General features: G+C 41.1%; 1 protein-coding gene across 2 annotated transcripts in view; it reads left to right on the top strand.

The window, feature by feature from the left end:
- Window positions 1-13,749, top strand: part of mfng (MFNG O-fucosylpeptide 3-beta-N-acetylglucosaminyltransferase) — a gene marked incomplete at its 5' end in the record, with an annotated part of 53,162 nt that continues 39,413 nt past the window's right edge. For both annotated transcript variants that reach the window (XM_034198046.1, XM_034198045.1), the window contains 1 exon segment: window positions 1-265. In XM_034198046.1, coding sequence (XP_034053937.1) covers window positions 1-265 — 265 coding nt within the window.

Below are 13,749 nucleotides of genomic sequence, written 5' to 3'. Positions count from 1 at the left end.
CGTGGCTCACCCTCTGGTTCCCGGTCCCCTCCAGCGGTCCATCCAGGAGGCTCCTTCTCCAGCCAGGGACGCACAGATCCCGGGTGGAAACAGCAGCGACAGCAGGGCGGAGGACGGAGGACACTCAGACTCTGAAGACGCACATGTCACTCTACCGGAATTAAAGCTGGAGGACATCTTCATCGCGGTGAAAACCACCGGGAGGTTCCACGAGACGCGGCTCGCGCTCTTGTTGGAGACGTGGATCTCCAGAACCAAAGCGCATGTGAGTGTGTGAGTGCGTGTGTTTCAAGTTTAAAGGCTTTTATTGTCATGTGTGCACAGTGTAATTATGACAATGAAATTCTTGGGTCACAGGCTCACCAACAAACACAACAAAACAGATACAATAGTTCAGGTAAATAAAATAAAATACAATATAATAGAAACAGTGCAGAATAGTCTATATACATGTAATTGGAATATTGATATGAGTCAGATTAATGTTATGGTTGTTCTTTCAAAAGTTCAAGTGTTTAACAATCTTATGGCCTGTCGGATGAAACTGTCCCTTAGTCTGGTGGTTTTAGACCTGATGCTGTGTGTGTGTGTGTGTGTGTGTGTGTGTGTGTGTGTGTGTGTGTGTGTGTGTGTGTGTGTGTGTGTGTGTGTGTGTGCTGCTCTGAAAAAGGCTGCTGCTGTCAGCCAAAACCACCTGTCCATACCTATGTCCTAATCGAAGCAACATTGATCTGTGTATATTGAAATATGTCTAGATTTACTAGAAGAGACTGTTTGTTTAGCTATATTTCAATAGATGAAATATAATACATTTGAGCCATAATTTGCTGTAGGCCATATGATGAAATTAATCTCACTTCCTTCCTGTTTTGAAGTTGCAGTTGCATAATGGCTGTTAACAGAGAAGTTCACTTCCGGAGTGGTTTGGTCGGTCAATGTCAAGAATTAGTCGACTAATGGATGATTGAAACAATGATTCAAATACCTTGCAATTCAGTTTTGAAATCAGTTTTTCCAATTGTAAATCGTATTGGACTAAATTCTTATTTTTTTTACTTTAATTTCCTTTTTGGACTATGACATCTCTTTGGGCTTCAAACGAATCAAACGATAATGAAAATAAGTTTCGATGTTATGCCACTTCAAAGAGTGTCAAAACCATACACTTTTTGAATTCAAACATGCACAAAGAAATATTTCAATAGGTGTTCTTACTTCACCTGCAATTCCAAGGGATGTAGATAATATTTAATGTTCAAAAATAAAATTGTCATCACTTTTTAACGGTTAAGTTTGGCTTAAAGACTCCATTCAAGGTCATTTTGAAGATAACAATTGACAAAAGTGAGCTTATGATGCTCGGAAGTCTTTGAGATATCTGTTGCTTTGCCATCACTCTAGCTTAAAATATTTCTTTACAGATCATCGCAACATTTTGAAATACAGGAGATGTGGTATTATTAAATGCAGAATTTCAGGCCAATTGTTCTCCTCATCTTCTAGGCTTGCTGGTGTTACATGTTAACTAGTAACACACAATGAAATGATGTATGTGAAAGGTTATTTTCAATGAGGAGTAGAAGAAAATAAAAATAGAAGGAACACAAAAGTTAACATAGCCGACATTTTATTACACTTTCAACAAACTTTTGACTTGACCTCTCAGGGAAGCTTTGACTACTCGAGTGGCTTGTTAAAACAAAAAACACACACTGCTTTTCCACGAAGGGTATCTTGAGGTTCGTCTCTGATCTGCAGAGGCTTGATTAATCCAACCTGGCTGGTGAACTCAGAGCTGAGTTAAACTTCAGGAACAAGACACGAGGGGAACTCTAATATCTTGGGGTTGTTTCAGAAATAATCTATATATTGAATGTACTGATACACAGACACAGCACAGGATGTACTCATAAATAACAGAGAGCAATGTATAAATACACTGGTGCATCACATGCTAAATGAATGACCATTTTACTTGACTTAATTTCCTTAAAATGCATGTTGGGTGAATACAACTTATTTGAAATGTAAGAACATTTTAAACAGTGATCTTTAGAGGAAGGGTTAATCTCTTAGCTTCTCGTTTTCTTTTTCGAATAGGGGTTGTTTTGAAATAAGAGGTATTATTTTATCGGTGAAAGAGGAAGATACTATTAGTGTGTTCCTCTTTAAAAGGCAAAGGCGCAATTACTTCATCTTCGCTTTTAGAGAACAAACAACCACAAGAGAAAATATACACACACACACACACACACACACACACACACACACACACACACACACACACACACACACACACACACACACACACACACACACACACACACACACACACACACACACACACACACACACACACACACACACTCAGGAAGCCGTGCATGCAGGTTGTCTGGACTGAAGGGAAGCAGCCGCTGTGTAGACTCTGTTAACAATACTGGAACGGAAGCTAGTCACAGAACAGGAAATGGAGGCAGATTGCAGAACAGAAAGGACCTCATCTTACCTCCAACCACACGTACACACATATGTATTCACACTCACCCACAAACACACACACACACACACATCACAAGTCTTTGTCGACTGGAACAGGGTGAAATGGGTTTTCTAACCGGCTCCACAGCTGCCTTTAGCTTATCTGCCGAGAGCCGGAAACAGGAGTGTTGCAACATCCATCTTCCCCTAACAACCATGTATTTGGTTCTCAACATGGTCTAGAGCCCCTGTCCAGTTCTCAGTCCTTGTATAATGTATATTAAAGCGCTAATAATTATGTTTACCATGTAGAATATCTGGATGATGGGATTGTAATACATTTGACAGTTTAGTCGGGAACTCGTAAAAAGCACAAATTGGAAAATTGCCATAGTGGTGGTGATAAAGTGGATCAACAAAGATGACGGTTCATTGTCTGGAAGCCACGAATGTCCATACCAAATCGTGTGCCAATCCATCTGGCTGGTGTTGAGATATTTCCCAGAATAAGTGAACACTTTGGCCAAAGGTTTGCTAGAGGTAATGTTAAAGAATCCATCCATATTTGTTTAGATATCTATTTAAAAGACAGACAATGTCAACCTGCTGGTGGCGCTACGGAAAGAGATCACCAAGGTCATGAGGGTTCATCATCTGGGGACCATACATGTCTTTGCATGCCAATCGATCCTGTAGATCAGGCATCCTCAAAGTCCGGACTCTGGTCCGGATCTGGACCGAACCACAACTGTCTCTGGACTCTGAGCAAATTATACTTTTCATATGTATTATCTGTGTCATCTGCGAGACATCGCCACAACGCAACGAGTCAAAATGATCCGCTATGTCCATAGACTGCAAACAGCGCTCTGCATGTCCTGTTCCACTGTCTGTGTGTGTCTGTCAACGCATTGGTCCAATCACATTCAGCATCCCGTCAGCGTTTCCCCCCCCAAACAATCTGCGAATCAGAGGCACAGTAGGGCGGGTCTTCGCGGAATGCGGGTGGGAAAAATGTGTGTCTAGTCTCTTTCAACCTGTCTAAGTCAGAGCGAGAGTTTAAAAAACAAAAATTCAGAGCGAGAGTTAACAGCTCATCTAGTTCCATCTGTACTGTAGCCAGTAGCCTAGTTTCACCTACCGGGGCGGCAACTGACACCCTAAAAATAGGCCTTGCCACCCCAGCTGCCACCCCAGTTGGCAGCTTTGTTTTGAAAGAAAAGTTGTGGCTCATCGGACATTTATGAGAGAAAGTCTCTAATGTCCGAGTGCAAGTGAATGCAGCACAAGATGCACGTCATGTAACCCCTCCCCCGGTCCTGGCGCGAGCGTGGACATATGATTGGCGGCGATTTCATTTGAACAGGACGGCGCAAAACGAGAAGCATTCTGACCCAAGCACTGAAGGAATGAGGTGTTTGTGGTCTGACAGAGAAGAGACTGTCAGTGTGGCTGTACTCAGCATTGAATCAAAACGCACTAAAGCTGTTGATCTTAATACGTTTGTGAGGCGTTTTGCTGAACAAGATGGTAATCGCCGCATTCAGCTGTAATAGACATGTCAACTTGATGCTCTGCTCACGGATGAGCATACACAACTATTAAGATGATGACCTTACGTGTAATATATTGTTTTCTTTGAGGCGGTCTGCCCCCAAAAAACTGTTTCAAGTCCTGAGAAAGTCAAATAAGACGGTGTGTAAAACTACACTGCCCAGCCAAAAAAAAGTAACCACTTTGATTTAACTAGGCCAGTAGGTAAGGACTTTCCACTGGATAATAACTGCAGTATAAAAGAATGCATGACTGAAGTGATGGAGACCATGTTGAAGGCAAACACAAAGAGGAAATAACAGGTCAAATCAAGCCCCTCTCAGATTCCACAGCAACCAGAAGAACATAAATACTGGCTGGTGATTTGATTCATCAGCCTTGTGATGGAATACAAAATGCACAGTGCATTTCCTTAGCTGTGGGTGAGTCCACTGACACCACTGACAATGCTCAGTTGCTGGTGTTTGTGAGTTTTTATGATGAGGCAAAGGGGGAGTTTGTTGAAGATGTGTTGGGCCTGACGAACCTCAGTGGACACACAAGGGGGCAAGACATTTATAAAGCAATAATGGGAATGCTGAATGAAAGAGGGTGCAGCTGCCTTTATTCATAACTGTGCAGCTCTGCGACTCTGAGGGGTCAAGCACAGACACAATAACAATGAAAACTGCTGCATACAGATTATTTTTGTTTTTGCAACCTCGTGTTAAGAATCTTGTTGCAATTGTTTAAAAGTTTGAATGACCGTAATAAACGGACCTTTGTCTTATTGAAACATTTATTTTGGACCTTTAAGATTTGTATTTGAGTATCCCTGCTGTAGATAGTGCTAGGTGAAAGCTTTGGCATGGGAATGCTAAGGATGCGGGGGTGACTGTGGCGTTCGCCCCCCACTCATTTTTTTTTTTCAACGTCTCGCGATTAATGTGCAGTAGCGAAGTCCAACAGAGAGGCAGCAGCTGCGGGACAGTAGACCGCGTACTGCGTAGCCTTCCTTATTCTTTCACATACACATACGGGTATTGGGCCGAGCGCGACACCGTACTTCCGGTCTGCGCCGTTTTACGCGAGGTGCAAGCAGCCGTACACCGTCTAGGTGTTGCTAAGCTTCCTGTACTGAATATCATAGTCTATTGGCCTTAATCAATATCTAGTCAACTCTAAAATACCACATATATGCAATGGCATGATAATATTATTGTGACAAGTGGGGTATTCACCTGGTGTTTCCAGAAATTAGACGTAGATGCAGCCAAAATCGACGAAGGCCACTGTCGTTTTTCCATACATCTGCAGGCAGTCTGTAACAACCCACACAGCTCTAGTTTACGCTGGTAACGACCTAGAGCACACCCCTCAAGTCCAGAGATGTAATCCGAAGACATGCAGCGATTTCTTCGGTCGTTAATTCAGAAAAAAAACCTACTGCGCTCTGCCTGGCTAGTTAGCTAGCTGTTTATATTAGCACTTCCAGGATAATAGCACCTCCAGGAAAATGGCGCATTTATATATATTTATATGGCGCGTGTTGCATTGTGGGTAGCTCGTGACGTCACTGTGTGTGAAAGAATGTCCACTGGCACCCGGTCAACAACTTCAAAATTCTGGGCTATATATCAAATTCTCTGGCCCGCGAAAGTGTCTATTGGATACTAGGGCCCTAGGGTACCCGAATATTCGACTATTCGAATATTCGTTCGTTGGTCAACTATTCGGGTTTCAATTTCATTATTCGAATATTCGTTTTTTTATTTATTTATTTATTTTTATTTTTTTCCCTCAATGTATGCTATCAATAAAGGCGAATTGCCATATTCTTATACTATATTTATACTTTTGAATTGCACTGTTAAAATGCGGAAATATATACAATCTCAGCCTGTGCTCCTGACATCGCGTTCACTCACAATTACGAACGCAAACGGCACGCTTCACCTCGTTTCACACACCTGAACACAAAATGCAGAAGACTTCAGCTGTGGGACCATTTTAAATTGGACGACGGTAAGAAGAAGGCAGTGTGCCAAATATGCGACAAGAAACTGGCCGGTGGCACAACAACTCGGAAAAGTCACCGGATGCTGTAAGTACTAGCCTAGCTTAGCTTAGCTGTTGTCAAGTTGCCATGATGAAGCTGCTTTATCCGCCGTTTAAACAGTAACGTTACACATGATAAAATCGTGCACTTACTTTGCTTGGAAAATAGTTGCAAGCAAGCAACCGAATTGTTTTTTTATATTAGTTTTTCAATTTTATCCGAATAGTGAAAATAATTATTTCACACACAGTGACGTCACAAGCTACCCACAATGCAAGGCGCGCCATATATATATATATATATATATATATATAAATACGCCATTTTCCTGGAGGTGCTAATATAAACATCTAGCTAACGTAGCCAGGCAGAGCGCACTAGGTTTTTTCTTCTGAATTAACGACCGAAGAAATCGCTGCATGTCTTCGGATTACATCTCTGGACTTGAGGGGTGTGCTCTAGGTCGTTACCAACGTAAACTAGAGCTGTGTGGGTTGTCTGATTGCCCTTACAGACTGCCTGCAGATGTATGCAAAAACGACCCTCAAAAGTGGCCTTCGGTCGATTTTGGCAGCATCTACGTCTATCTTCTGCAAACACCAGGTGAATACCCCACTTGTCACAATAATATTATCATGCCATTGCATATATGTGGTATTTTAGAGTTGACTAGATATTGATTAAGGCAATAGACTATGATATTCTGCTTGCACCTCGTGTGAAATGGCGGATACCGGAAGTACGGTGTCGCCCTCGGCCCAAAACCCGTATGTGTGTGTGAAAGAATAGGAGCAATGTGGGAACATCTGGGGCTAAGGCAATTATTGGCATACAGTTCGTTCATTTATTTTTCGTTCTTCATTTATTTAAATACTGTTTACTGTATCGGTAACAAGTGTTACCCTGTTAGGCCGACTGTTACGGCTATGTTATTAAAAGTATTGTTGTTATAACAGAAATATGTGTTTTGTATCTTCAGGTTGTAAAACGTTATAGACGGAATTTGGAACCAGATTTGGTCCCCGGGCGCTGCACTGCGGCTGGGTTAAACGCAGAGGACACATTTAGTTTTAATGTATGCGAGTACTGAGACAATAAATACATATACATCGTAATAGTATGCTCTTTCTGCACTTCTGCTTAACAGCGTGTTGTCAGGTGTCTCGGAGCGTGTTATGAAAAAAATTTGAAAACACATTTTTATTAAAAAAAAATAAAAATCTCTCCGCACCGAATGTTCGCTGCGGATTACCACCGAATATCCGGAGCCCGAAAAATGGTATTCGGGACAGCGCTATTGGATACATTTTGGCTCTTGGACAAATGTAGTTGGTGATCCCTGCTTTAGCACCATGAATGTCCAATAATTTGGCATCCATATTTGCCAAGATATTTTATTAGAATTAGACAATGTAAACCTGCTGGTAGTACCAGAAAAGAACGTGTATCACCAAAGCCATGATTGTTCATCATCTGGAAACCACATTTTTTGCCAATCCATCTAGCGAGATATTTCAAATAAGTCAAAAGTTGAGGTTGTTGGAACAAAATAAGTCATACTTCATCCTCTGGGCACCATGAATATCTGTGCCAAAAGTCATGGCAATCTATAACATATTTGCCAAGATATTTATTGGATTAAAAGCCAAACATTTCAAACTTCTGATGGTGCTAGAGGTAAAAGTTAGGGAATCAATCAATCAATCAATCAATCAATGTTTATTTATATAGCCCAATATCACAAATGTTACATTTGTCTCAGTGGTCTTCACAGTGTGTACAGAATATCAGTATGACAATACGACACCCTCTGTCCTTAGACCCTCTGTCCTTATACCCTCTGTCCTTAAACCCTCTGTCCTCAGACCCTCTGTCCTTAGTCCCTCTGTCCTTAGACCCTCACATCGTACAAGGAAACACTTCCGGAGAAAACCCACAGTTTAAAGGGAACATGGGAGAAACCTCAGGGAGAGCAACAGAGGAGGGATCCCTCTCCCAGGACGGACAGACGTGCAATAGATGCCGTGTGTAAATTGAAAAGATAATACATTTGCAACATAGGTAGTCCAAATGTTTGGAAATGCATGTGTGTATAATAGGAAGATGAATCCACGAGGATATCCATCCAGGACCTATGATCCAGGACCACAGCCACGACTCAAGATCCAGGGCTCGTGATCCAGGACTCAGGACCACAGGATCATCCATGACTCCGGATCCCGGCGTATATAGACACCAAAAAGAAAGACATTTGGGGAAGCTGGGTTAATCGGAACATGAGAGTACACAGGTATAGACAGAGAGAAGGAAGAAGACAGAAAGAAGGAAGTGGAATCACCAAAGCCACGAGGGTTAATAGTCTGGGCACCATGAATATCTGTGCACAATCTTATAGCAACATAGTGAAGACATTTCATTCTGGAAGAAAGTGAAAGACTAACCCCATATTTAAAAAAAAAAAGATGTCTAGTTCAGTATCAGCTGCATCGAAGAACAACATGATATTGTCTTGATGTCTCCAGTCGACCACATGCACATCTTGCACATGTAATACGTCATGCACATGTTAGAAACCTGGCAAAGGTGTGGAAAGATCGCCTTAATCAACACAATGCATCTCAATCATTCATCCGTGAACAAACAAAAACTTATATCCGGCATGTTGTGGTTTTAGAGGAAGTTACACGCTGTAGCTGTTTTGTCTTTTGATGCTAAGCAAGGCTAATTGTCTTTGGCTCCAGCTCCACATTAAACATATAGAAGCGATATATCAGTTATATATTGGAGCACAAGTGAGTAGGCATTTCCCATCCAGACACTCCAATATATTAAATGTTGTAAAAAATGAACAGACATTAAACCTGTGCAAATAAAATCTTGTGACAAGCAACCCGATAAATCTACATGAAATAATTAAATGATTTTTTTGTCTTTGCTCAATTACTTTCATCAAAGTTTGCTGAGGCGTCCCAAAAAAAGGGCCTCAGTGGAAAGATGTGATGCCAGATAATAAAGCCAGATTCTCATCACACCGCCAAAGCATCTCTGAAGTATTGATCAAAAACCTTATCGAGACATACGGCAGTCATTCTGTGCCATGAGGCTGTACAAATCTAACTTAATGGCCCTTTAACAGCGACACAACCGGCTGAGATTTATGCAGTTCTGCCTGACCTCATTGCTCGACATTGCTGACAGTCGGACATTTTTGTTCCTCGTCCTTGGATGACTGATTTCAGTTTAGGTAGTTTAGTTTGAGTTTTGCCCAGAGAGGAAACTGTGATGGTTTCCCTTTCTCAGGGTTTTAGGCAAGTTTATTTATACAGCACTGTTCAACCAACCTGATCTCACCAGAATGCGTACGAATGACACGACTTTGCAAAGGCGTGCAATAGATACGCAGAAGTCCGTTTTGCGTGCATATGATACGCTGATATTGCACCTCAAACATTAAAACAAAGAGCTCTGTGGCTTCAGGCTTGATCGCCGTTCCAATGACAGTTTTAATGTTTGCGGTGCAATAAACGACACAGCAGCTTATTGGGTTAGGGTTAGGGTTAGGGTTAAATAAATGTCAAAGATATTGTAGCGACCCTGCATAGGATGTCCAGCCTCCTCCTCTTGGGATGGACAAAGGTAAAAAGAAAACGTATTATGTATGGATGGATTAACTTTAGTCGGTACATTAAAAGTGTGCTTGAATAGACGATGCTTTCTTTTATAGTGCAGTAAAGAGAATATTAAGGAGATTAGCCAAACTCTACGAGGCAGTATAGTTGTTTAAGCACACAAACTGCTTTTCACATTTTCCTTTTGTTGGTTTCATTTGCTTTTGAGTCATTTGTAAAGTTGTGTCATCATTTTCAATTGCAACCGAGCAAAAATTCATCCTTTCACGGATGAACGTCATGAAATGTGGTTGAAATCCCTGGAATAACAGAAAGAGGATTGTGACTTCTTTATCGGACGGCAGCTCCCATTAACTTTGCTTCATTTTGTTTCATGTTCTCTATATTACTGGAGCCTGTGGGGCATATGACCATAGATGTATAAAGATAACTTGATACAGTTTTAAAGTCGTTCATACCTTAAATCGCTTCAAATCCTGAGTCATACAAATAAACATGGATCAACCGTAAAAAAAAAAAAAAAAAATCCGCTATTAGCAGTTTTACTGTTCGGACCTAATGATTTAAATAGGGGCTATTTAGGTGTTTGTTCTGGGTAAGTAACTATATATGAAAACTCCGTTATTGACATAAATATGAAGATGGATTATCAGTAATAATTTCAGACACATTGGATTAACCTTCAGCAGCGTTTTTATCGTTTTAACACTAGAACCGCCAGAGGTCGCTGTATACCTAAAACCGCCAACGGGTCAAATTTACCCGCTATTGATTTTCAAGGTACAATGTTCTTTTATTTATCATACAGAACAGTGAGTTTTGATCGCACAGGGATGAAACTTATACCAATATAATCTGTGGACTCTCAGCTTTTCATATGATATAGTTTGTGCAGATAACATGAAGTATACAATATCGCTAAGAGTGCTGATTTAAAACGCTTGGTGTTAGACTTGTGTTTTGTTTAGGTACACATCTCTCTATCTATAACTATCTATCTATCTATAACTATCTATCGATCTATCTGTAATGTTCTGTTCTATGGTCATATAATTGTCTACATAAACAGACGACGCGGACTACTTCTCTCATTCCGAGTGTCCATCTTTATTAAACTCACGTAACCTGCAGACATGCATTACGTCCTCAAGTGAGCTCAGTCATCCAAGATCTTGTATTCTCCAATATGTTACACTATCTATAACTATCTATCTGTCTATCTCTCTCTCTCTATCCATCTATCAATATATCTATCTATCTATCTATCTATCTCTAAGGAACCGCAGTAGACAAAAGGCGTTGCTATAGCAACACGTCATGTTTACGCTGCATTTTCTATGAGGTAAATATTACCCGCTGGCGGATATAGCCTAGGTATAAATGGCAATTTTTTTGGCGATTTTTTCAATCTGACTTCATATTGACAATTGTTAACAACAGAGGGTGCTACATAACACACTTTCAGGAAAAGTCACGGACTGGGAGACTTTAATATGTTATTGAAAACAAGTTACATACAATCAAAAAACAGCTGCGGGTAAAATGTACCCGTTGGCGGTTCTAGTGTTAATTGAACACAACTTTTGATCAGAACACAGCAAAGGTATAAGACAATGTCCCGTTTTTGCGCCATAAAGCTCCGTGTTGTGATGTCTGTGTTGGTCTCCCCTGTCGCGAGTTCTGATCGCTCAGTGATGATACTTACACCCCTAGAATCCGTGGAATCTCAGCTTGCTAATCGATATCTGGTTTGTGCAGATCCGATATGTAATAAGGGTATTTATACCTAGAGTTCTGTGTGTTAGTATTTTTTCGCTCAGGGCTCATTTAGACACTTCTTGTGAGACTTGTGTTTTGTTTCGGTAAAATTGTTCGTATCGTCAGTTAGCTGAGTTTCTTCCCGTTAAGTGGGTATGACACATTCCTAGGTTTTGAAATGTTGGTTGAACAGATTAAAAACAACAACTTTGATTTATTAGACGATTCGCTCACTACTTCTCACTGCGAAACACCCAAAAAAATCACATTTGACAAAAGTGTCATGTTTTTGTATATGTAAGTTACAGACTTCTCTTTCCCACCGTAAGTCTATCTGAAACAGTATTTTAATTCCATAATTGGCTTTAAAGCCCAGCACTGATCAACATTGGCGAATGACGCTTGGGGATTGTATAGTTTGTATTGCTGACCTAAAGATGATCACCGTCAGTTCAGCCGGACCAAACGCCAGGTTGGGGGCTAAGCTAACCCAGCTAGCTGAGGCTATTCCACTTCAGAGCCTGCATCTGGAGGATGAAGGAAAAATACAACAGGGATGAAAAAGCCCGAGGCTAAACCAGCAAGAGATTAGAAACTGCTGCGCTCACATCCCAGATAAAGCTGTTGCACAGGACAGAGAGGATTAGATGGACTTTACTAAAGTGTCGTGGTGACTCTCCAATGTCTGGAAAGACCACGTTGAGCATATCTGTAAAAGGACAACAACAAAAAACACTCTTTCACAGTGTGTTTCCAGGTCGTGAAAATCGTTTTAGTCAGATTTTGTCCGTTTGAATACGTACGTTCAACCATTAATTTAGCCTCTATAAAAGTCTTTATATCTTGTAAAACAAATCCATCAACAACATATCAGCATTGTGTCTAACCCTAGCAATGTCCTGAACATCGAATATGAATTGTTACCATTTCATTTATAGGTACAGGGTCCATGATTTAGACTGAAGCACTCTTTTGTGCACCAGTCAGTCCTAAAACTAAATACAAGATGAATACCAGGTCAAATGAAGGGTCTTGAACATCTTGTCTTCAGTGATTGTTTTTTTCCTAGTTTCTTGTCTTGCAAATGGAGCTGCTATAAAGCAAACATCATATATTTATGGTAATGAATAATGTATCCTTAATTCTTGATAAAGTTTAAGTTACTTTGTCCCCATATTGTAAAGAGGTCCTCACAATGTGTGTGAACAGATAACAGGCATACTCTAACTCTTACACAGAGACATATGTCCAAATATGTCCTCACTGCCTAGGTCTTAAAGTCATAGCCTCACACAGATAGTACAACAATATAACACATATACACATCTGTATGGTACAGAAGCTCTGTCGCCCTCTACTGGATGGCTGAAGAACAATTTCCAGCAACAATTGAATTTATCCACTCTGTCAACTTTCTGAACTCTTTGACCACCACAAGTTTATGAAATCAGAAACATATTGTAAAAGTCATACAAATAACAGACCAACCGACTATTCTTTAGAGGTATTCCTGGTAGATGTTTCTAACCCGACCTAGTAATCCAGGGATTACATTCAACAACATGAGCTGCCTGACAAGCAGTCTGGAAACACACACACACAGGTGTACACACACACCACACACACACACACACACACACACACACACACACACACACACACACACACACACACACACACACACACACCACACACACACACACACACACACACACACACACACACACACACACACACACACACACACACACACACACACACACACACACACACACACACACACACACACACACACACACACACACACACAGAGGTGTACACACACACAGAGGTGTACACACACACACACACACACACACACACACACACACCACACACACACACACACACACACACACACACACACACAGGTACACACACACACAGTGTACACACACACACACACACACACACACACACACACACACACACACACACACACACACACACAACACACACAACACACACACACACACACACACTTCCTGGAGACTTATCCTAACCTTAACCATAACCAACACATGCCTAACCCTAACCCTAATCCTAAACCTAACCAAGTCTTCACCCTAAAATTAATGATCCCCCCTCATGGGGACCTCCAATTTGTCCCCATAAGGGAGGCGAGTCCCCACACATGACTGTGTAAACAGATTTAGGTCCCCACAAGTATAGTAATGCTAGGCCACACACACACACACACACACACACACACACCCACACACACACACACACACACACACACACACACACACA

This window comes from Gymnodraco acuticeps, unplaced genomic scaffold (genome assembly GCF_902827175.1).
Source record: "Gymnodraco acuticeps unplaced genomic scaffold, fGymAcu1.1, whole genome shotgun sequence".
Lineage (NCBI taxonomy): Eukaryota > Metazoa > Chordata > Actinopteri > Perciformes > Bathydraconidae > Gymnodraco > Gymnodraco acuticeps.
The sequence above is the reverse complement of the archived record's forward strand: the minus strand, read 5'-3'. Positions and strand labels throughout refer to the sequence as shown.